The 23,838-nt window shown below is 45.3% G+C and overlaps 4 protein-coding genes across 5 annotated transcripts; 3 read left to right on the top strand and 1 right to left on the bottom strand.

The window, feature by feature from the left end:
• The first annotated feature begins 286 nt into the window (after positions 1-286).
• LOC133158752 (serine/threonine-protein phosphatase 4 regulatory subunit 3-A-like) lies at positions 287-5,803 on the top strand. 2 transcript variants are annotated; one of them, XM_061286146.1, is made up of 16 exons: positions 287-686; positions 1,068-1,123; positions 1,462-1,560; positions 1,639-2,262; positions 2,375-2,452; positions 3,063-3,179; positions 3,241-3,357; positions 3,459-3,590; positions 3,667-3,769; positions 3,854-3,895; positions 3,993-4,151; positions 4,246-4,415; positions 4,493-4,632; positions 4,707-4,855; positions 4,938-5,068; positions 5,212-5,803. In XM_061286146.1, the coding sequence occupies exons 1-16, from the start codon at positions 545-547 to the stop codon at positions 5,320-5,322; spliced, it is 2,370 nt and encodes a 789-aa protein (XP_061142130.1). In that variant the 5' UTR covers positions 287-544; the 3' UTR covers positions 5,323-5,803. The 2 variants fall into 2 exon arrangements, with proteins under 2 accessions (XP_061142130.1, XP_061142132.1); XM_061286148.1 differs by having other exon boundaries at positions 4,941-5,068.
• cfap36 (cilia and flagella associated protein 36) lies at positions 5,670-10,076 on the bottom strand. Its single transcript, XM_061286151.1, has 11 exons — positions 9,718-10,076; positions 8,951-9,015; positions 8,598-8,699; positions 8,387-8,501; positions 8,145-8,232; positions 7,615-7,723; positions 7,465-7,539; positions 7,262-7,370; positions 7,077-7,192; positions 6,840-7,001; positions 5,670-6,766 (listed from the first exon to the last, which is right to left on the bottom strand). Exons 1-11 carry the CDS (start codon positions 9,821-9,823, stop codon positions 6,686-6,688), a joined length of 1,128 nt encoding a protein of 375 aa, XP_061142135.1. The 5' UTR covers positions 9,824-10,076; the 3' UTR covers positions 5,670-6,685.
• A 337-nt stretch (positions 10,077-10,413) lies between these two features.
• scdb (stearoyl-CoA desaturase b) lies at positions 10,414-14,430 on the top strand. The gene is made up of 6 exons (XM_061286154.1): positions 10,414-10,575; positions 10,647-10,903; positions 12,151-12,281; positions 12,435-12,640; positions 12,723-12,955; positions 13,341-14,430. The coding sequence occupies exons 2-6, from the start codon at positions 10,702-10,704 to the stop codon at positions 13,538-13,540; spliced, it is 972 nt and encodes a 323-aa protein (XP_061142138.1). The 5' UTR covers positions 10,414-10,575; positions 10,647-10,701; the 3' UTR covers positions 13,541-14,430.
• A 179-nt stretch (positions 14,431-14,609) lies between these two features.
• Positions 14,610-21,157, top strand: wnt8b (wingless-type MMTV integration site family, member 8b). Its single transcript, XM_061286153.1, has 7 exons — positions 14,610-15,929; positions 16,057-16,176; positions 16,989-17,022; positions 18,049-18,187; positions 18,718-18,843; positions 18,929-19,071; positions 20,204-21,157. The coding sequence occupies exons 2-7, from the start codon at positions 16,106-16,108 to the stop codon at positions 20,771-20,773; spliced, it is 1,083 nt and encodes a 360-aa protein (XP_061142137.1). The 5' UTR covers positions 14,610-15,929; positions 16,057-16,105; the 3' UTR covers positions 20,774-21,157.
• The last annotated feature ends 2,681 nt before the right edge of the window (positions 21,158-23,838 follow it).

A 23,838-nucleotide genomic window follows, 5' to 3' on the forward strand; every position in this document is an offset into this window, starting at 1 on the left:
TTTAGTTTCTTGAGATTAAAAAAGGTAAAAAGTTTGTGAATGTGTTTGTTACAAAAGGTTAATTTTTTTTCTTCATTTCACACAGTATAAGCGTAACGAAATTTAGTTATGTGGTGTTGGGGTTCCTTCGGCAGATCGGAGTTGTGGGACTGACGTCAAGCAAAAAAAAAAAAAAACCCCCACAAAATCGGATTACAAGATGGCGCCCCACGGACGTTAGCGGGGAGGCCGCGGGAGTTGTGTTGTGCCCCCCCCCCCCCCCCCCAAACCCGCCCCTCGTACTCCCCCCCCCCTCCTTCCAACAAGGGGAGGGGAGGGGGGGGTGTCTTTAGACTTGTGCGCCGTGGCCGAGAGGAGAGCATGCCGAAGAAGTAGCAGTCGCCGCCGCGGATACTTTTTACCCCCCCCTCCCTACTTGGCTCGTCCGTCCCGTGTAACATGCGGACTCCAACAAAGTTGTCAGGCTAGGGAGGAAAACACCGAGGCTCTTCGCTTCGCTTGTTAGCACGCAGCTAGCTTACCCTGCTAGCTTCCCCCGTTCACAATGTCGGACACTCGGCGGCGGGTGAAAGTTTATACGCTCAACGAAGACCGCCAGTGGGACGACCGGGGCACCGGGCACGTTTCGTCGACGTTTGTGGAAAGACTCAAGGGAATATCTTTACTTGTTCGGGCTGAATCTGACGGTGAGTCCCCCCTCACTCCACACTAACACGGTCTGGTGGTGGTAGTAGCATAGCCACGCTAGCATTCGACGTGAGCTCCGTAACGTGGGGGGGTATTTGAGTCGCCTCTTTGTTTTTTTGTTTTGTTTTGTTTTTTGTTTTTAAATAGAAATTACACGTATTTTTAGACATGCTGTTTTACACTCTTACTATTCTTACCTGGTTTATATTGAAACACACTACGTAATGGTGACTAACACGTCCACTCGCCTTTTGTCCTATGCTCAGTCTACATTGTGTCTTCTTCGAGACATAAAAGCGAATCAATCACCGTAAAAGTCGTTCAACATTTTTATTAATTTCAAATCACATTGTAATATTATGTTGTACCTCTCATTTCAGCCTCAGTGTTATTGGAATCGAAAATTAGCCCCAACACTGCTTATCAGAAACAACAGGTAAGTGTAGTTGTCCTTTGGATCAGCCACAAAGACAATTAAAAGGATATCTGCTTTGTTTTATGTCTACAGTCATTTATTATTAAGTAACTTTAGCTGTGCTCAACTCTGTATTCCAAGCCACAAGCAGTTCATTACCAATTACGATAATGGAGTAAGTCTTGTCTAGTACACTCAGATATGCTCCCTAAAAATGTTTATAAATGCCTACAAGAATATTGCAAGTCCTAATTATACTTCCAAAAGTGATCACAATGAAAATGTATAAGAAATTCTCAGATGTGTCCTTTAGAAATAGCAATTGCTACTTTGATATGAGGATTTCTTTCTTTGCACAGGACACACTGATCGTATGGTCGGAGGCGGATAATTATGACCTGGCCTTGAGTTTTCAGGAGAAAGCAGGTTGCGATGAGATCTGGGAGAAAATTTGTCAGGTAAACTGGAGTCGGGCAGGAATATTGTTTGGGCTTAAAGAAGTTGTCGCAATTGATCTGCGATCTACCCTCATTCAGGTGCAGGGGAAGGACCCCGCCCTGGACATCACCCAGGACCCCATCGACGAGTCCGAGGAGGAGCGTTTCGAGGAGATCCCGGAGACGAGCCACCTGGTGGAGCTCCCGCACTGCGAGCTCAGCTGCCTGGAGGAGATAGCCGACCTGGTGACGTCGGTGCTCTCGTCGCCCATCCGGCGGGAAAAACTGGCCTTGGCCCTCATGAGCGAGGACTACCTCAAGAAACTGCTAGGCCTCTTCCGGGTGTGCGAGGACCTGGACAACCGGGAGGGCCTGCACCACCTGTACGAGATCGTTCGCGGTGTCCTCTTCCTCAACAAGGCGGCCCTCTTCGAGGTGATGTTCTCCGACGACTGCATCATGGATGTGGTCGGCTGCCTGGAGTACGACCCGGCGCTGGTGCAGCCCAAGCGCCATCGCGAGTTCTTGACCAAGACGGCCAAGTTCAAGGAGGTGATCCCCATCACGGACTCTGAGCTGAGGCAGAAAATTCACCAGACGTACCGCGTGCAGTACATCCAGGACATCATCCTGCCTACGCCGTCCGTCTTTGAGGAGAACTTCCTCTCCACGCTCAATTCCTTCATCTTCTTCAACAAGGTGGAGATTGTCAGTATGTTGCAGGTATGAACCATTTATTTTGCTACGATTCATGTCGTGCGGACAAACTTGTTGGCACCCCCTGGGTTAGTTGTCTGTTTCGTGATATATATATATTTTTTTTCCTTCACCACAGGAGGACGAGAAGTTCCTCACTGAGGTTTTTGCACAGCTCACAGATGAAGGCACAGACGACAGTAAAAGGCGAGAGCTTGTGAGTCCAACGGAGTTCTTTTCATTCATTCTATTTGGCGCAGTTTAGTCCTTTTGGAACATTCACTGCAGTTTTATTTTCATTTCATTTCTGCCTATTGCCTTTTTTTTTTTAAGTATAGTGATGCCTCGACTAACAAGCGCCGTTGAGTAGATAGTAAACAATTCTTTAAAAAAATTACCAATGAGGTATTTTTATTTTACCCCTCCCAGTTAAAGTTAACCAAACTAGATCATTTTGTCTCCTGAAAGTCCGCTAGCTTGATGCTAGCACGTAATGGGAAACGCCATAGTCGGGCTAACAAAACTAGCATCAATAATGTAGAACTTGTAAACCATTCACATGCATATTTACGCACTGCAAAAAAAAAAAAAAATGCCGCTAATTTTACCGCCGCTTGCTGAACTTAGCAGTGACTTTGTGTATTATGTGTGAGGTGCACACACACACACCATTAACAGAAAGTCGTTATTCTTAAGGCTCGCTTACGATGTCAGCTGATCGCAACTGGTGCCAAACTGAAACAAAGTCCAACATTGATATCTCCTAGCCTCCATGAAACCAGTCCTTTGAATGGTGTGGGTTTTTCTTTTTGGTTCTTTGTCCTCAGGTGAACTTTGTCAAGGAGTTCTGCGCTTTCTCGCAGACGTTGCAGCCCCAAAACCGGGACGCTTTCTTCAAGACGCTGGCCAATCTCGGCATCTTACCTGCGCTGGAAATAGTCATGGTGAGCAAGGTCCCGTGCCGGGTGTCGAAACGGACACCAATATTTTGTTTCCCCTTCTCAGGGCATGGATGACCTACAGGTGAGGGCGGCAGCTACGGACATCTTCTCCTACCTGGTGGAATTCAGCCCCTCTATGGTGCGAGAGTTTGTCATGCAGGAACTACAACAGACTGACGACGTACGCAAATCCTTCGCGGTGTTGGAAAGACAAAAAAGAAGCTTCTCGGGACACTAGTATGTCGTGGAAGATGTCATGTGTCTCACATTTTGGGTTTCCAGGACGTGCTGCTCATCAACGTGGTGATCAAGCAGATGATCTGCGACTCGGACCCCGAGCTGGGCGGCGCCGTCCAGCTGATGGGGCTGCTTCGGACGCTCATCGACCCGGAGAACATGCTGGCGTCCATCAACGTAAGCCCGACTGGCGCTCGCCTGCTTTTTGCCTCCCTGTCGACGACGTCGCCCGCATTCTCGTCTCTTCCCGCAGAAAACGGAAAAGACCGAGTTCTTGAGTTTCTTCTACAAGTACTGCATGCAAGTTTTAACGGCACCTCTGCTGGCCAACACGGCGCATGACAAGAACTCAAAAGGTGAGCTGGCTGGCTGCAGACGTCCCACACTCATCGTAGCGCCTGTGACAATTGGAGGTCCTGACTCGCTATTCTCCTCAAAAGATTTTCAAGAGGCAGCCACCAAGATCAACCCTGTGTGTCCAGGTTAGAAACGTTTTTTTTTTTTTTTTACCCAGAGAGGGAAATATTATTGTAATTGCTCATGTTGTCTTTTTTTCCCCATTCCCCCCCCCCCCTGTAGACAACTTTCAGACGGCCCAACTGCTTGCTCTGATCCTGGAGCTGCTGACCTTCTGTGTGGAGCATCACACCTACCACATTAAGACCTACATTATGAACAAAGACCTGCTGCGGAGAGTCCTTGTGCTCATGAACTCCAAGCACACCTTCCTCGCTCTCTGTAAGCGCACACGCCAACAAACAACACGCATGCACACACACACACACACACACACAGCATGATGGCCACTAAGTGGTTTTGCGCACGTCCCAAGGCGCGTTGCGTTTCATGCGGCGGATCATTGGCCTGAAGGACGAGTACTACAACCGCTACATCATCAAAGGGAACCTCTTTGAGCCGGTCATCAACGCGCTGCTGGACAACGGCACACGATACAACCTCCTCAACTCGGCCATCGTCGAGCTCTTCGAGTTCATCAGAGTGGTGCGTCGCGGTTTAAACGCACATACAAAAAGCTTCGCGTGACTTGTAGATTGAAGTGTGGCGTGTTTCGTTTGCAGGAGGATATCAAGACCCTCATCGCGCACATTGTGGAGAACTTCTACAAAGCACTTGAGCCCATCGAGTACGTGCAGACCTTCAAGGGGCTGAAGGGACGATACGAGCAGGAGAAAGATAGGCAGAGCCATAAACTCACCAGGTTAGCACATACCGGCTGACGGCAAGTATAATAACCAGATTAAATATAATTAAAATAATTAAAAAAATGTTTAGATACCGACGAGAGGCTCGCTCAATGGATGACGACGAAGAGTTGTGGTTCAATGAAGACGAGGACGACGACGAGGCAGAGGCGGTGGACAAGAGCCGCATGGAAGATGATTACTCCGACGGCTACGGCAAGTACATGGAGGCCAAAAAAGGTAAAAACGCCCCTTCTGGCTTTTTGGGGATAACCACCAGTACGCCGTCGTCCGAGTTGAGCTAGCGCTGCCCTCGTCTCAGCAGGCGCAACTAACGGCGCTAACAATGGCAAAGTCGCGGCGCTACCCCCCACCTCGCCCCCCGCCACGCCCAACAACAGCTCGGCGGCCTCGGTCAAGACGGTCGCACTTCCCGCCTCGCCGGTGGTCAAGGTAATCACAACTATATTCTTGGATAAATGAACTGTCTGAATAAATTACCAAAAGCAAGTTGGTCAACTAGCTGCACTCCGTGAAGACAAAACCACATTGAGCACAATGCGGGTCAGGTTGTGATCCCATTTCTCGTCTGCTAGGCCCCTCTGGTGGGATTGGTGGACTACCCCGACGACGAGGACGAAGATGAGGAAGACGAAGAAGAGGAAGAGGAGCAATCCCCCAGGAAGCGCCCCCGTCTCAGCTCTTAACAGCCTGAAAGTCTGGCACCGTCTCTCTTTCTTCAGAATTGTTTGGACCACCTCCTTCTCCAGACCCTCGCTAACCTTTAACCCTCTCCTGGTCCTCTTCCTCATCACGCCATCGTGCCAAGGCCCTTCCCCGTATCGGATTGTTGTTCTAGCAACAGAAGGCCGAAGGGTAGCGCCTCAGTGGTTGACTAAATGGAGGCCGTCGGCGAAAGAACTGTGCCACAGGCCAGTCAGGCTAGCAGGACTAGCCCCCGCTCCTGAACCCCTTCCTCACAACACCCCCCCCTCCTTCCCCTTCTAGGAGTTAGGACGCTTGACTGGCCGCTCGCGGAAAAAGGACTGGAAGCTAACACTGCTAAGTCCACATTTAATGTGCAAGAGGATTACAGTAATTTAAAAGCAACTGTTGATTCCTTTGACCACTTTGTAGCTCGAATTGAATTTCAATCTCATTAGATACATTTTTTGTACAAACACTGAATGGAGTCTCATTTGTTACTGAGCGACGAATTAGCCAAATCTCTGGCAACCCTCCTGTATTGGAAGCACGGAAAAAAGACAAACATAACACGGTCTACAAATGGGTGATTAATTCACGAGCACAGTATATCGAATATTGCATGCGGCATCGTGACTTCTCCAAACTTCTGTACATTGCCATGCCGGTGGCTCCATATTTTGCATGAAAAGGTATGCGCCATAGCACTAGTTTTACAACATTGAGACACGGTTGGCAGCTACTGCGGGAGCGCGATGCAGACGTACTTTTGCATTTGGCTACATGCAATTCACACTGTTGTTTTAGGGACGCGATAACATCGGCAGGTCCGGAAAAGCTTGACAAACATGCGGCACTTAAAAAAAAAAAAAATCTTTTTGTACGTCACTAACTGCTTTCACACAGTCCACATATAAGCCAGCAGCAAAGTACAGTATATTTCAGCGGGGACAGAAATGACTCAACAATAATTTCGAATTTCTAACGGCCTTTACAATATTAATACACTCGCCTCATCTTTGTTGCCAAACATTTCTTCCTTGATGGTCACGCGCTGTGTTTTGTGGTTTAAAAAAAAAAAATTACAAAATAATAATAACAATACGGCACTGCCATCTAAGCTGGCTTTTTACCAGCCCATTCTGACCCCAAATCACTCTGAATACGCTCAAGCCGAAACGACCACATTTGCGGGTCCAAGCCACTAAAACCCGGCCGGTTCTACCGCAGAAAGCGGCAGAGCGGCTCGTCTCTCATCCGGGAAGATCTCTGTGAGGCTACTGCGTCTAACAGGAGAACGAAGGTGAGCATCCCCATTGGTAAGAAAATAAATACACGTGATTGCATTCATACTGCACACGGAGCTCATTTCTTGATGACTTCCTCCTTCAGCTTATCTGCCAGATGTTTTCTCTTCTGCAACTTCTTGCGCTCCTCCGTCGAAATCTGGAGGAAGATAAAACAAAAAAAAACTTCAAAATCAGCGGCGCCCAGCGTAGTAGTGTCTTAGAGGACTCACTGATGGTGGAGGAGGCGCGGGCGAGGAGGGAGCGCAAGGTGCCTCCTGCTCGGGCGTCTGCTTGGCGGTTCGCTCCTTTTTCAGAGCGTGGAGCTTGTCGCGCTGCTCACGTAAGTAGGCCGCCCTCTGCTGGAGATGCTCCTGCTGAGATGCTGACAGCTCCTGAGAAGTCAACGTTGTCAGAATTACTCACTTTTTTTTAAGGTGTACCTAAAGAAGCGACCCCAGCGTACTCACAGTGTAAGGCTGAGCGAAGCCGGCCTCCCTGCGCGCTTCCTCCAGCCAGGATTGCTCGGCGCTGACGGGGGCTCTCACGGGCGGGAGGACCCGAGACTCCACGGTACTGACTCCGCCTGCGTACCCGGTCGCTCACATTAATACACGTGTTCATCAACGTACGCCGCAAACGTTGCGGCTTTTACCGGGGGCGCGAGTCAAAGATGACGAGGAGGAGCTGCTTTTTTCCACGTGCTTCACATCAGCTGCAACTGCCAACTTGTTCTCGGCGGTTTCTGATGTTTTGCCATTGACCTGCACGGGAAAAAAAAAAATCAGTAACTAGAAATTTGTTTTAAGTAATTGGAGAGCAATTTCTTTTTTTTTTTGGGTGGAACTAAAAGCAAACCTGATTGGACTGCAGGGCTGCGCTCTTCCCATTCATCCTTTGTGCTTTGTGGGCGTTTGCGTCAATGTGGTCAGGCTGTTGGGAAGAAAAAAAAACCCATCCAATCCACTGCAGATAAGATTCAATAGTCTGATGATGTTGGCCTTTGACCTTGGCAGAGACGACATCTTGGATTTCGCTGGCGGACGTCGAACACGCACGCTCCTCGTCCAGCAGCAACCTCCACGACATTTCTTCCTCGTATTCCTCTTTGGACTTTCTGACGGAGGTAGCACAACGTCAAGAACTCTCAGGCTTGTGTGGAGATGAAAATACTTAAGTGAAAAAACTATTCGCTTGCATTTTGGATTTGGCGACCCCCCCCCCAAGTGAGGATCTTACATGCATCCAGGTAGGACAAAGTGGATAAAAATAGTATAGTAGCAGTTTGCTACAAGAGTCAATGGCTCAGATTGAAATTAGCCTGAGCCTAAGTAGCTTAAAGCGGACTTCTCTTTTGGGTCAATGTCGATGCCGCTGACTAAATTCCATTAGGAGAGCACGCCAGCAACTTACAAGAGATCATTACACGTGTATAAATGTGTAATAAGTTTATTTGATTTAGCGTCTAATTTTTTTTTTGGGGGGGGGGCAACATTGATTTACGATTAAATTGATATTTCTCTTGCTTGAAAGCTTACTTGAGGACTTCCTGTAGGATCTTCATCTCTTGCTGCTGCAGCTCCGTCATCACGTCCTCACCGTCAGTCAAGCAATCGGGAAGCGCCCCTGGTAGATGGAGGGACGTGATAGTTTCGCAGCCATATTTGTTATGATTATGTGCATGTTTTTCTCTGTAATTTATCGCCCTCTTGCCAACAAACTGATTTATTAGCAATGATGTGTGTGTTGCTACAGTAAAAGTGTGCAACACCAAATGTACCATTCCTCTCTTTGATGACCCGGAGGGCCTGAAGCTGGAGCTCCATGTTCTTCTGGACCATCAGCGAGCGGAAAATTTGGAAGTCATCTGTGGCCAGGACGGGTTGGAACACAGACTGAAGCCAAATCAAAAGTCAAGTGGTCAGTATTTCTACTTTGCCCTATTATTGGAACTTTTGCAGCTTTTCAGGTTTTGGGTGAGTCTGGCGTACCTGCACTGTTTTGGACTTGGCAAAGGGGGAGGTGCACGCATCCAAAAACTGCTGCTCGTTGATGCCCACCTCCTGCATGTAATTCTCCAATAGCTTCTCAACCTGCAAAAACAAAACATGATGAATAATGTAGAAAATGGATTTTTTCAATTGACGAAACATTTATTTTATCATTTAGATTCTAGAGACGTTTAAATTTGAAAAAAATGTACCCAAGGAATTTTGATATTATTCATATAACACAGTATTTCATTTATATTATATATATATTTTTTTAAATTGTGCCTACATATTCTTTTTAATTTCATGTTTATTTTGGTAATTGTTGGCATATAAAGAACAGCTTTACTCACCAACTTTTTATACTGCTGATGGATTTCCGTGTACGCTAACTTATTTTCATCTTCATCGTCAAACACTGAAATAAAACATGTAGATTAGTCAAGGTCGATCTTTAGTCACATTTTTTGTTAAAAGTCAACGTTGCATTTTGCATATTTTGGGGAAAATCATTTAAAATCTTTAATGACAATTAATGTTAACATGTGCAAGTCTGTATATGTTAGCAAGTTTTTAATCACTCGTGTTTCTATCGTGGCTTCGGGAAAAAAATGCCCGGTATTGAATTGCATTACAGGTTAAGGTGGTCAGATAATCGGCAAGGTCTGCAGAAGATAAATAACAATCCTGATCATTTGTTTTGCAGCATGGAGACCTATATAACACACAGGAACACCGGAATTGCCCACCCCTGGAATGTCAGTAAATGCATTTACTTTTCGTTGCCAAAACAAATTACCATTCGGAAAATGAAGCTGCACAACGTTAGCATCAGCTTTAGCCATGGAGTCCAAATGGAGGCTACGAGAAGTAGCTAATGACGCTTACATTTTCATGCTTATTTTCAATATTGAATCATCTTTATCTGTTTATTGGCTTCGTGATAATTCAGTTAACTGTTTTTTTACATTTTGAAATACAATGCAAAACGTCGCTCCACCCGCAATATTTACTAGCTTGATTGGCTGGAGGCACAATGGAGGCTAGCGATGCTCCCGTGCTAACATAAACAAAGCTCAGAAGACGAACCCAGTGTGTCTTTATTGGTGGGAAAGCTCACCTGTGCATTTGTGCTCCATGAAATCCGTGACTGGAATGACCCACTCGGGACTTCCCAGGTAGCCCACGATGCTCTCCACCACCCACTCGCTGTCGTCCTCAGCCATGTTGGCTCCACAAGTCAGCGGTGGCTGCGGCTGCTCTCCTCCCGGCTTGGACGCGTCCCAGCTCCGCTACGGCACGCGCAGGCGGCAGATGCACGCGTTTATGATTATTGTGCTCCATAAACATAAACAACTCCCCATTGCAAACGTGCAGGGTTGTAGCAAAAAGGGGGCTTTTTGTTACGTCTACCAGGAGCGGAAAAGAATTGCTGCGCACTCGTGGAGAGTGCAGGGTGGTAGTGACGCTTGACGGTTGCCATGGAAACGGTGACGTCAACCGCTGGTTCCCAAACGTCGTCACGTTGATTAATGGTTAATAATCCATTTTATTTCAATTCTATAAGTATTTTTTTAAAATAAAAATATATTAAAGTACTTAAATATTGAACACCTGGACTCATTTAAAAGTTTTGAGTTCGTTTCGAGAAAATTACTAACCCTCGACGCGGCGTAAGCCACCAGGGGGAGCCAGACTCCCTCTGCTAAAAACAGCCATTCAGGTTTCAATTTTGTTTATTTTGACTTCCGACCGCTTTTTAATAGCGCCTCATAGTCTTCGCGGTTAAGATTAACACGTGAAAGTCTTGTTGACTGTTCTAAATCTAATGCCAAACCACACAGTCATATAACATCAGATAAGAAATGAACCAATAGGACATTGGCGACTCTCCACACGCGCGCACACAGCATGATAAATAGGACTTCATTCATTGAGGCGTCATTCCCCTTCTGGACCTCCTTTGGATCTCTGCACAGTGAGCAATGGCACACACGTATATCAAAGCCGACTCTTGCTGTAAATGTAAATCAAACTGTTTTTTGATAGCTGTGGGCGCGGCCGGTGCTTTGCCAACTGTCGTTTGCGAGACCTCTGCAGCCAAATGGCCGAGAGCAGCCTTCGTGGCAAGAGCACAAGCACGTTCACGGAGGATGTGTTTGACGATACTTATGTGGAGAAAGTCGGTCCCAAGCCACCCAGGACGCTGGTGTGGAGAAACATCTGGCTCATGGCGATTCTGCACGCCGGCGCTCTCTACGGAGTCTTCCTCATCCCGACAGCTGACGCACTCACGCTTGCCTGGAGTAAGTACGCAATTGTTTATTTTTTTTTTCGTTCATAATCGTTCTTAATAAATCTACAGTAAACGTGACACTATTTAAAATGCAGAACTTTTTCTTGCCCTAACATCAAGGGGAATTTCCAAACATAACTAATTAATATAATTTTTTTTTTCTCGTGACCTCTGACAAGGATGCAATCGTGTATTTGATTGTGTTTTCATCTTGTGGAAGCAGTATTATGCAAAGTGAGCAAAATTATTTAACTCAGATCCCCCAAACTTTTTTTTTCTCTAAATATATTACCTTGATGGAATTTGTGTATGTGTGTGTTTGGGGTGGCTTTATTTATTGCAACAACTTTGTGAAGTACATTACTGCCATCTGCAGGACTGGAGTTGAATTGCACCATAATTTTTGGCCCACAGTGGGGCAAACTATTTATAGATGGTTTGTTCAAACACATTCACGTGTTAAAGTGTTAAGATCCCCCAAACTTTTTTTTTTTCAAAATATATTACCTTGATGGAATTTGTGTAAGTGTGTGTTTGGGGTGGCTTTATTTATTGCAACAACTTTGTGAAGTACATTACTGCCATCTGCAGGACTGGAGTTGAATTGCACCATAATTTTGGGCCCACAGTGGGACAAACTATTTAAAGATGGTTTGTTCAAACACATTCACGTGTTAAAGTGTTTTAATAATTTAAAATGATAACCCTCCCGTGGAGCTGCTGTAGGCCACAACTTCTGCACAGATGCTCACACGCAAACTTCTTGACCCCAGTTCCTGATGACACTCACGAGGCCACACTCTTTAAAGGCACACAACCAACACAAATATTACAGTACATACATATTTATATTTAGTTATGTTTTGTTACGTTTTATGCAATTCGGTGCTGTTTTGGTGGAGCGGTAACGGATTTCAATGCCAAAAATGGACCCCATTATTTGCATCACTAAGATGATTTAACTGTGGTTGAATTTCACAAATTCCTCAACAGTCTTCACTTTGTCCCTCGCCTGCTCCCCCTCCCCTCCCCACCGCTTGTCTTTTGCAATGCTGGGCTGCATATTATTGCACAGTGGAAGACAAAGCACAATCGGCTCTCCCATAGACATTCCATTGTGAGCCGCGTGACAATTTGTCTTCGGCTGCCAGAAGGTCCCTTGTGCCCGCTGCGAGCAGACAACAACAAACTGCACACCTGACCTCACAATCAGTCCCAAAGGTCGGTCCAATAGTGACACATTTCTCTTCCCACCAGCTGCCGCGTGCTTCTTCTTCAGCGCTCTGGGCGTGACGGCAGGTGCACACAGGTTATGGAGCCACAGAACCTACAAGGCGTCAACGCCCCTCAGGGTATTCCTGGCTCTTGCCAACTCCATGGCCTTCCAGGTATAAATTTGACTTTAAACACACATGACGCAACTACGCAAACACTGTAGATCCATTTCTGCCTTTTTTTCTCTTAACTGCGCTGCCCCAAAAGAATTTGAAAACTTTGAATTAACGCTGGTGTTTGGTATCCCAAATGATTCCCGTGCTCAGAACGACATTTACGAGTGGGCGAGGGACCACCGCGTCCATCACAAGTATTCGGAGACGGACGCCGACCCGCACAATGCCAAGCGGGGCTTCTTTTTCTCGCACGTCGGCTGGCTGCTGGTTCGCAAGCACCCTGACGTCACAGAGAAGGGCCGAAAACTGGATCTGTCAGATCTGAAGGCCGATAAAGTAGTCATGTTTCAACGAAGGTAAAGCCTGTCAGATGCTCTTTTCTGCCTAGCAACAAGCACTTTCCTTCTGTACTCAGAACGTGATGTTTGTTGATTTCAGGCACTACAAGCTCTCCGTGTTGATCTTGTGCTTCCTGGTGCCAATGTTGGTGCCCTGGTACTTCTGGGGCGAGTCCCTCCTAGTGGGTTACTTCCTGCCCGGGTTGCTGAGGTACGCCGTCGGACTCAACGCCACTTGGCTGGTCAACAGCGCCGCGCACATGTGGGGCAACAGGCCATACGATCACACCATCAACCCCAGGGAGAACAACTTTGTGGCCTTCAGCGCCATAGGTAGGAGAACGCTGTCAATTAGATTTGGTTTTTGGGGTTTTTTTTTTTACTCTGAAGTTGCCTGAAACAACCAATCAAGGATGGGGGAAAATCCTGATGTCATTGAGCGTCGTGTATATTAAATGTAATCTTTTATATGGCATTTTGTAGTGTGCGTTAGCATCAAGCTAGCAATTATGGCAAAGCTATATTGCCATACACAACATGTTCTCTTTTTTTAAAACTTCAATTTGATAATAACCGGCCGGGAGAAGCAATAAAATGCCCGAAATGAGCACTTGGTAGAACACTTTGAAGAATTGTTCACAATTAGCCAAACAACTGCTTTGTTGTGAACGTGGCTAGCTTGAGTCAGCGTTTTTGACTCTCTTTGTCTCTTTCCCAGGGGAAGGCTTCCATAACTACCACCACACGTTCCCTTTCGACTATGCCACCAGCGAATTCGGCTGCAGGCTCAACCTCACCACTGCCTTCATCAACCTCATGTGCTTCCTGCGTCTGGCCAGCGAACGCAAGATGGCGTCCAAAGAGATGATAGCGGCCCGCGTGCATCGGACGGGCGACGGAAGCGCTAAAAATGGCTAAGTTGGACTTTATTATGATGGTGATGATGATTAGGAGAGAGACAGGCAATAAGTTTCATTCCCATACCAAATCAATAACGACGGAATGATATCGGGCTGGTTTATTGAGATTCATGTTTGTCCTTTTCCGCTGCACAGTAGTGACACGTTTCTAGCAGGTACTGTTTCGAGTACCTGATCGTTCAACTTGATCATGAGTCGTATTGGAACATTTGAGGTTAAATCGCTAAGTTAAAAAAACCTAATTTGGTAACGTTACCTTGCACATTTTGACCAGATATGTTGAGTGTGCAGTGGTGAATGTGAAATGCGTTGACGAATTCAGTGAATTGCAGAATCATGAATTAATTTATGTGATATTTATTAACAATCGTGCCAATTTTGAAACTTTGGTAATTATGTTTATGGTTAAGACCCCGTCTACATAGCGGGAGTTTATTTTTGCTTTGATTTTGGACCATAAATACAAAATAATCTGTAAAATCCAATTTTACAATTACAGACCCCTCTAATTTTTTTTTCCACATTATGTAAAGAAACAATAGCCGTACTAAACTACAGCACAAGCTTTGCTCTGTTCAAGGTTAACATCTCATCTAAACCAATTTGACATGTTTGTTAAATACAATGCATACCTTGTGGTTGGAAGCTAAAAGTCAATGAGTTTATGTGCAGCGCTCCAAGCACAGGCGCCTCTCCCTGTTATGTTTTAAGATGTTATTTTTGATTTGAAGATAAAGGTTGATCAGATAGGAATGTCACGTGTGGGGAAATTAATATGGTTTACTACTAATATAAACAAATGCACATATGACTAAAAGTGTTCCTTAGACATTCTTTTGTGTTCACTGATAAACCAAAAAAGCCCGAGCTTTTCAGAGAATGTGTATTATATATAATAAACACATTTGTATACCTGACAAATTACTTATCTCGTTGGACTTCCACCACACACGGACACGTTTTTGTGGGACATCTTGTCCGCGTTAATTGAGCACTCGACCTTACGATCTTAATCAGGAAACTCCGTTCATGCAAAAACAAAAATATGGTGTACACATGCGTCACTATCTCACTGCGCATTTTTCAGATAGCGCCGCACGCAGTCCCGTCTCGTTTCTTGGACATTCTTCGTTTGACAGTGTCACTATTAGTTGTCAAAAAAGTTGTTTTTCAACGCCGTGGAATCAGATAGTAACAAGAAAATGTATGGGAGGCAAATGGAGCTGTGTGGTAGCGCCCTCTGCTGGACAAATAATGCTAACTAGGCCAATAGTGCCTCAAACTTCAAGATAACTCCGTACTGTCGTCCTCAGCGCCCGGTTATTGAATACTCTAAAATGAATTATCCATAAAAAAAAAATATTGGTGCCTAATTTAGCCTCCAGTTCTGGACTGACTACAGAATAAAAAGCGTAAAAACGGCGATGACGTATTTGCAGGATTCAATGTGAATATAATTATTTCATTTGGTTGTACTTAATGTATTGGCCACAGCCTTCATTTGTGATGCATTTAAAAAAAAAAAAAAAACTCGAATCCCTTCTTTTAAGCATTTCTCTTTGTATCTTAATCCAAAACATCCTTTGAAAGTATTTTGTGCTAATCCTAATTTGCACACAAGAAGATTGGATTTCCACGGAAAGGAACCTGCGTGGATGCGGGGATTTACGAACACTCGCAGTTTTGTTTTGTTTTTTCAAAAAAAAAAGTTTGATCCTTTTGTGGTCTAGTAGAATTTTTCTGTAAACTGCGCACCGATTGAAGTATGCAGATTTTGCCGTCGTATGAATTGAAGCTGTTGTAAACCAATTTGCTGACTTGAAACATGAATAACAATAAATTCAATATTTATTTGTTTTTAAGAACATTTTAACAAGGGTTTAAAGATGAAAAATGAAGTCACAATCTGTGGCAGGAATAGTAAACATTGATTTTGATATATTTTGATTAAGAGCATTTTGATTTTTTTTTCAAAATAAAAAAAGTTGAACTAAGTTGTTCCAAATAGAGAACCCAATGCAACTAATCATTTAATACATTTTTTCTGCATTTTGTATGGCAGGGGGAAGAAAAAAAAACTTTTTAAAATAAGGATTTTACAGATAGCGCTCCGTTTCCGAATTAATTAAACGCACCACGACCGCCTGAACAGCGCGCAAATGCGAGTTAAGAAGAAGAAAAAAAAACATCGTCACCGCCTTGACGCAATTGAATCACAAACACAATTTGTATATCTAACCAAAAACATGAGTGTTGCACTTTTCCCCCTTTAATCGTGGATTAAGCAGATCGTCCTGGCCGACCGGCCGGCCGGCCCTCGAGGCCCAGGGTGCCCCTTTTGATCATCTCAGTCTTCTCCACCGCGACTCTTGGGATTGGCCGCGAGGGTAAGAAGAAGGAGGGAGGTGGGTGGGGGGGGGGGGGGGGGGCAATCTTTAATTAAGCAGATAATCTCTTGTTGAGGAAGAGAGTGGCTCCATTTCAGAGCACCCCCTCCTCATCCTCTTCTTCCAGTTTTGCAGGAGAAGCTCTTCAGTCTCCATCTCCTTCGTCACCTGTCAGCATGTTCATGCATTGGGAGGTTTGCTTCTACATTTTCATCCTGCTGGCGCACATGAGGTCCTACTGCTGCTGGTGAGTGGAAACCGTCCGTCTCTCGTCCGCGTTCTGCATGCGTGCGCATTTTGCATGAAAGTGCATCAAGTTAATTTGAGAAGGTAGGGGACTTTTTAGTCTATTAGTAAACAAGTTGTAAGATAGTAAAATGAAGTAAAAAGGGAATTTTAATCATGTAAAAAAATAAGCAAATCATAGGTATAGGCAAGCAAATTAGATGAGTAATAAAAGTTAAATAACACAAACACACGAGATAAATTGTCACACACAAACTGTTTAATGCAATCCATTTAATTTAGTTATTTTAGTTATTATTTAGTTATATATTTAGTTATTCTAAATCTTCTATAAAGCAAATGGTGTTTATTAAAAAAAAAAAAATTGCTGTGGAGAGCTGGAACAGATTAAGAACATTTCCATTCACTTCAATGGGGAAAGATCATTTGAGAAGTGTTTTCAATTACAGACATCATGGAGCAATTAAAATGTTTTATATCGGGTAGTGAAATTGCCGATACGGCCGGGGCAATTTTAGTTTTTAATCCAATCTGATCATTGTTTATTAAAAAAAAAAGTCCTATGATAGCAACTATCTGCTTCCTCATCAACTTCACTTACCTTCCCTCCGAGTGACTTGAAATGATTTCCCACAACCTCCCATTAACTTCCCGATTAATGTAACCGACTTGTCACTAAGAATGGCATCAGCACGGTGACTATTATGGGATATTCCCGTCCATATCGGTTGTGTGTGACAGTTTCCCATGCGCTAATGAGCGGGAATGTGTTATGGAGCTTCCCGGAGTTGAATAAGCTGTCTACTTTTCCAGGTCAGTGAATAATTTCTTGATGACTGGACCCAAGGTAAGCCAACTTCCTTTTGATCTCTCCTTCCCATCCCCAGAGAAAATATGCTCCTGCTTTTTCATCACTGTGTGTGTGTGTGTGTTTCCTTCTTGTTTTTGTGTGGTTCTTGTGTGGGATTAATGCAGCCATATTCGTCCTCATTCTTTCCCCTCCTGCATGCGTACACTTGACCTTATTGAGAGGTTTGTGTGTGTGTGTGTGTGTGTGTGTGAATGTGTTAAGAGGCAAGGGCAGCTATTGCTTTAGTGGGTGGTCATCATTAGCAAGAACCTGGGCCCCTATGTGTGTGTGAGCTTCTACACTCCACCCAAGCAAGCAAAAAAAAAAAAAAAAAAGCCACTTGAGACATATTAGCCATATGATCATTCACACGCTCATAGAGCAGTTGATTGGGTGCCCGATCCACCTCCTAATTCCACCACAATGATAGAAATCAACTTTAAAATTCCATCAGAAATTAGGAATGGTGAGCGTTCGAATGGATTGAAGGAATGTGGAAATTAGATAGAAATATGAATATATATTTGTTATAATTTGGAAAGAAATGGAATAGCGATGATTTGAACAGTTTGAATTGCTCATAAAATGTAAAAATTAGAGATAATAATAATAATGCAATTGATTTATGTAACCCCCCAATAGTTAATTAAATTTTTATTTTTTATTTTTCTTAATTAACCAGAATGAACATTCAATTTGTAACAGTTTGAATCGGTCAAAAAGTATGAAATTAAACCAATTTTACTTCCCGCCCACATTCAGGTGCATTAAAGAGGCATTGCCTGGTTAGGTTGGCTACGCGTGAGTGTTTGGGCCTGAGCCGTGGCCGACAGCAGCTTCTGCTTGACTGTGCTCGCTATGATCTCCCACCATTCAATAAATAGCTGAAAAATAACTACTGGTAGCTGTGGCTCTCCTACACGGAAGGGCATTACAGTCATCAAGCATACTGTAAAAAAAAAAAAAAAAAGAAAAAAAAAGCCATCCAAATCTCAAAGCTTCACTGGTTGTGTCACGTTGCAGGCGTACCTGATCTATTCCAGCAGTGTGGCGGCGGGGGCCCAGAGCGGCATCGAGGAGTGCAAGTCCCAATTTGCGTGGGATCGCTGGAACTGCCCCGAGAGAGCTCTGCAGTTGTCCACGCACAGCAGCCTGCGCAGCGGTAAGTGCTAGTACATGAAGCAATCGGGACTAAATGGTGAAACTGCGTTTTCCAAAGCCACCTTTATGGGACTGTTACATTCTCTTCTGCATGTGCCAAAACAAACACACTAATCCAACCGCTCTCACTAGATCAGCGCTGTCGTGAATGCGACACACAAAGTCAATTAGCATCAGGGAGAAGGCCTGTTGCTATGCTTATGGAATGAAATTCAGCAGAGCTTTTATCAAGGACAATAAAAATAAAATTCTGGATTTAAAAATGTTTTTTTTTTTTAAATGGCAAGTCGGCACTTATATCGGACGTCAATTATTTGCACACTCGAGCAACAGCTGCTGTCGGCCACGGCTCACACCCAGGCGCTCACGTGCAGACTCGATGACATCACATGCCACACCAGGCCCGCCTCTGAATGAGGTCAAACAATATTTACAAGGAATATGATGTGCTTTCACCTATTGTAGGTGGATCTGGAATGTATGTAAAAAAATGAAATAAAACAGCATCATTAAATGGAGTCTCTCTGCCAGCCAATCGGGAGACGGCGTTCGTGCACGCCATCAGCTCAGCCGGCGTCATGTACACGCTGACCAGGAACTGCAGTCTCGGGGATTTTGACAACTGCGGCTGCGACGACAGCCGGAACGGACAACGAGGTAAGAGACTTCCGATTGTATTGTCAAATAAATCTTGAGAACATGAAACCTCATCTCATAACGTTTCTTTGTGTTTCACTTCCAGGCGGTCACGGCTGGTTGTGGGGAGGCTGCAGCGACAACGTCGGTTTCGGCGAGGCCATCGCTAAACAGTTTGTCGACGCTTTGGAGACCGGCCAGGATGCCCGAGCGGCGATGAATTTACACAACAACGAAGCTGGCAGAAAGGTACTGCTTTAAAACCCAATGATGTTTTTTATTTTTTTTACATAAGCGATATAGATGCCGTTTTTTTTCGGGACTCCTTCTCGGCCCTCCAGCTGATTTCCTCCCCCCAATCCGTCTCTGCGAGTGTGCCACCCAAGCATCCCCTTTCACACGACTATAAGTGAGGTGCCACTCGTCCCCGATCATAACAGTGTGTTCGCTGTACCAGAAGGGCCTATTTACTAGCTCTGAATGACAATCCCTCTCCTGGAGAATTGCAGGATCGCCGGCGTGCAAGCCTAATTGGAGATCCAGGGGAGCCAGACATTGCACGGTCTTCCGTATTATCCCCCCCCTTTTTTAAATAAGTGTTTAGTTTTATTCTTGCAATAAGGATCCCACATTTATGTTGGGCTTTGTCCGGCTCCGGAGGTAGTCTGAGGGGACCACAGGCGTGCAGCTGAAGTGCCCTTTGTTGACGGTGCCTTTGCAACCCCCCCGTCGGGGCCCGGGATCGCCACGGCACCTGGAGCATCATTGTAACAGAAAAAAATGGGCACAGAAAGAGGGAAGGAGGAGGGGGGGGGGTCTTTTTTGATACCCCCAGTCAATGGGACTCTCCATTTTGTCTTGTCACTCTCGGAAAACATGATGATAATGAACGGGCTAAACAAATAGTGTCTTCAAGGGAGGGGCGCAACGGGTACTCGATGTGAAACTTTTGGATTGACAAAAAGAAAGACGACGTCCTCTTTTCAAGCGACAGGTGTTTTGTGTTGGTTAAAGTCAGAAAGCGCAGACGACAACAAAAACACAGCCGAGGACCTCGAAGCGATCACCTCTGGGTTGACTCCACTATGTTGAGAACACAATCCGTTCTTTTCAAAAGTTGTTGGCCCAAGTAGTCGCTAACAGTTAGCCAGTTAACAGCTAGCTGTTATCCATAACAGCAAGCTCTGCTCTCTCATTGGCTGACTCCCATGTCAGTCAACAGGCCACGCCCAACTTTGTAAAGCCACACACATTAAAAGTCACAGAGTGACCCTTATTCACTTTTATTTTTTTATGAGCATTTATGATTTCCCTAAGGCACGGCGGACAATCTCTCAAAGTTGGGAATCACTATTTAAGGCCGGTTTTATCCCGACCGCAGGCAGTGAAGGGGACCATGCAGAAGACGTGCAAGTGCCACGGGGTATCAGGAAGCTGCACCACGCAGACATGCTGGCTGCAGCTGCCCGACTTCAGGGAGGTGGGAAACTACCTGAAGGAGAAGTACCACAGAGCTCTGAAGGTGGACCTTCTCCGCGGGGCCGGGAACAGCGCGGCCAGCCGGGGGGCCGTAGCCGAGACCTTCAGCTCCATCTCCCGCAAGGAGCTGGTCCACCTAGAAGACTCGCCCGACTACTGCTTGGAGAACCGCACGCTGGGCCTGACGGGCACAGAGGGCCGCGAGTGCCTGAAGAAGGGCAAGAACTTGACCAAGTGGGAAAAGCGCAGCTGTAAGAGGCTGTGCGGCGAGTGCGGCCTGGCCGTGGAGGAGCGCAAGGCCGAGACGGTGTCCAGCTGCAACTGTAAGTTCCACTGGTGCTGCGCCGTCAAGTGCGAACAATGCAGGAAGACGGTGACCAAATTCTTCTGCGTGAAGAAAGGAGGCGCCAGGGGGAGGAACGAAAGTGCGGGCGGGCGACGCAAGACCCTCAAGCTGGGCAAGAAGCACTGAGCCTCTGAAATACTTTGGGTCATAAATGGACGGACAAGTTGTACATTTCCAGGAAAAAAAAAAAGACAATCTCAAGGCAACTGCTTGAAACATATAAGACTAAAAGGTTCAGAGAGATTTTTTTTGCTGTCACTGAACTTTTTTTCGCGTATTATAATTAGGTTTTTGAAAAAGTACATAGTGACAGAGCCTTTTTATGGACCACCTGAAGTTATTCCATGACGTTCATCGCCCCCCCCCCCCCTCTGTTGTATTTAAATGTATATAAGATGAAGCACTTTGTACTGTACATTGTTAATTTATTGCACCACCTTACCTTAGTTGTATTTTTAGTCGTGTTTATTTTCTATTCAGCTATAATGAAAGAATAATAAATCCTTCCTGATATCATTTCGCCTCACCTCGTGACTTCTTCTGAGGTAAACATAGCGCCACTCGGAGTCCTCAAGGTGGAGTCGGGAAGGGAGGGGGTGTCGTGAAAGAAAGGAAAACCCTTCACCTTCTTTCCGTCGTGCTTTTCTCAATTTGCCCCCACCACCACAACAAATTCCTCCTGTACCCTCCCCTCTTGGTAATCCTCAAAAGAACGCCCGAGTTTCTTTACTGTTTAATACTAGTTTAATTAACTTTGTCCAGACGGAGGAGGCCATGAGGCAAGTCGCCCTTATAAAAATCATCCCGCCTCTAATTTTGTATGCTAATCTCCTTTTTCACGCCGCGCCTCCTTAGCGCTGTGTTCAGGCGGGGAGGCGGGGGAATGTTGGGAAAACTTGTGCAAGGCTTCCTGCGGCTGTTTTATCCCGACGGGCCCACCTATTTGGCTCCTTTCACTTCTCTAGGGCCTGCCTTTGCTCGATTTAACAATGCACGCGGAGCTAATCAGCTCTCTCGGAAATGCGCCGCTGTCGAGGAAGGTAATCCCCCCCCTTCTTCGGCCGCTCTCAATGGCCCGTCGCCTCCTAAAGGACTTTGGGAAAAGGCTTTACACAGATTCACACTGTTCCCTCAAAAGAAGTTAGTTCCAGTATTGTACCCCAACAAGTGGCTTTTATAAACACATGCCTGCCAAGCTAGTCGAAGAAGTGCCCAGGCCCAAGCTGGCAGGGGCCAGCGAGTGGCAACCGAGGGCCAAACCCTTCAGACAAGAAAGACAAGATTAGAGGTCCCATAGAGAAAGAAAGGGGGAGCGGTTTCTGCACCTTCCTCCTTTGGCTCAATAAAGTGTCAAGGAAACACCTTGTTGACATCTTAGTTAGCAAATCATGATAATCAAAAGACCCCCTCCCTCCGACGATGATCCCCCGCATGGCCCGACGGGATCGCTCTGCCTCGTCATGAAAAGCAGAGCATTCCAGACATGTTGCCCGGTAGACACTCAACTGCCCCCCCGCCCCCGTCAAAGCTAAATGCTAAAGCTACGTAAACATGCGTTGTATAAAAACATAACTTGCATTATTTTGCACTAAATGAATTATTAAGATCAGTTAAGGCCGAATCCCATTTATTACGAATATTCTGGTGTGAAAAAAAAAAAAGTCAACCAGCACTTTATGTTGATCGCGACTCAGACACACAAACATTTGCCCCCACCCGGCAGGCGACGCGACCTCCGACCGAGAGGTCTGAAGTTCCATGTTTGCGGGCCGGCCCTGCCATGTCCAATTTTCCAAAGCACATGAGCACAAGGTGGCGGGGGAGAGATGGTCGACAGCGAGCAGGAAGGATTTCAAGCAGCGTCTCGCTCACAAAACATGGCGCATTTAGCAAGTTGTCCAAAATTGCAAAAGATTCTCCTCCTTATTTGGGCCAAAGTTTAAAATAGTAATTTTCCCTTTATAAAAAAAACAAAATCCAAACATGATTGATTCTTCTTCGGTAGTAAGCAAAAGGAAATATTTTTAATGCTTGGAAGAATCCCTGACTAATAGGATTTAAGGCTTAGGGGTTCTGGACCTACAACACCTAGAGGGGCGAGGGTCAATATGAATGTGAGAGAAAGCCAACATAAGAAGAAGAGAGGAGGGAGGATGCGGGGCGCGTTATCACGTGTTCCCATTACCCCAAAAATCTGAGGAATCCGTGTCACAAATACCTGTCTGACCGCCTTTGACTTCCATGGGGAAGTTGAGTTGAAAAAAAAATGAGCAACAGATAAAGAACAGACAATAGCGGTGTGTCTCTTATCAGGATTGAGACACAAGCTTCTACGGGGGATGAGGGGGGGGGGGGGGTCTCACGGGGTGGTCAATCTCCCTGCTCATCCACACAAGAATGGGGAAAGAAAGGAAAGGAGAGGAGCATCAGAGGGATCAAGCTCAGCTCATCCCACTGATGTGCACTAGAAACACAAGAGCATGGGAACCCACCCCGGGGCCCGCAACGGTGGTAGTTGAGGCTCCCCGCGGGGCGGAGATGACTACAGATCCAGTCAAGGCGCATCACTTTCAAAAGATCTTGGTTATGTTTGATAATATTTCATGTATTGGCTTATTATTGACGGCACAGCAGTCGTAGGAGGTAACGAGGTAGAAATAATCCAAAATTAAATCGGCAACTAATGGACTGTCAATTAGCCATTTTGACAATCAACCAATTGTTGAGAAGCGGCATGAAAGTGAGTTTTTTTTTTTTTCTCAATGTGCCATTTGGTAAACGTATCCCATTTCGTCTAAGAAAAAATAGAGGCAAGAGCATCCTCTAGCGTTCAAAAACGTCTTAGTTTTTCTAAATTCAAAAGTTAAAAAAAAGTTTAAATTCTACATTTGGGGCGAGGGTCTTCAGAATGCTCATGCAGGGGGGATAAAACATTGTTAAACACACTTATTTTTATTAAATCTTCAATTTTTAAAGAATACATTTTATTATATTTACTTTAAAAAATACTCTGACACTGATACTCTGACTTGGTTTTGTCTAATTGTCAACTTTTACTTTTCATTGGGTGGATGGACGTTTTTAAAAGTAAAAAAACAAAACAAAGGCGAGTGTCATTACCTCGCCCCTGCGCCAGATGTCGCTGTTTCATTTATCAGGGACCTCTGCTACATCGTCTGCATTTAATCTCG

The sequence above is a fragment of the Syngnathus typhle genome, linkage group LG8 (genome assembly GCF_033458585.1).
Source record: "Syngnathus typhle isolate RoL2023-S1 ecotype Sweden linkage group LG8, RoL_Styp_1.0, whole genome shotgun sequence".
NCBI classification, from domain to species: domain Eukaryota; kingdom Metazoa; phylum Chordata; class Actinopteri; order Syngnathiformes; family Syngnathidae; genus Syngnathus; species Syngnathus typhle.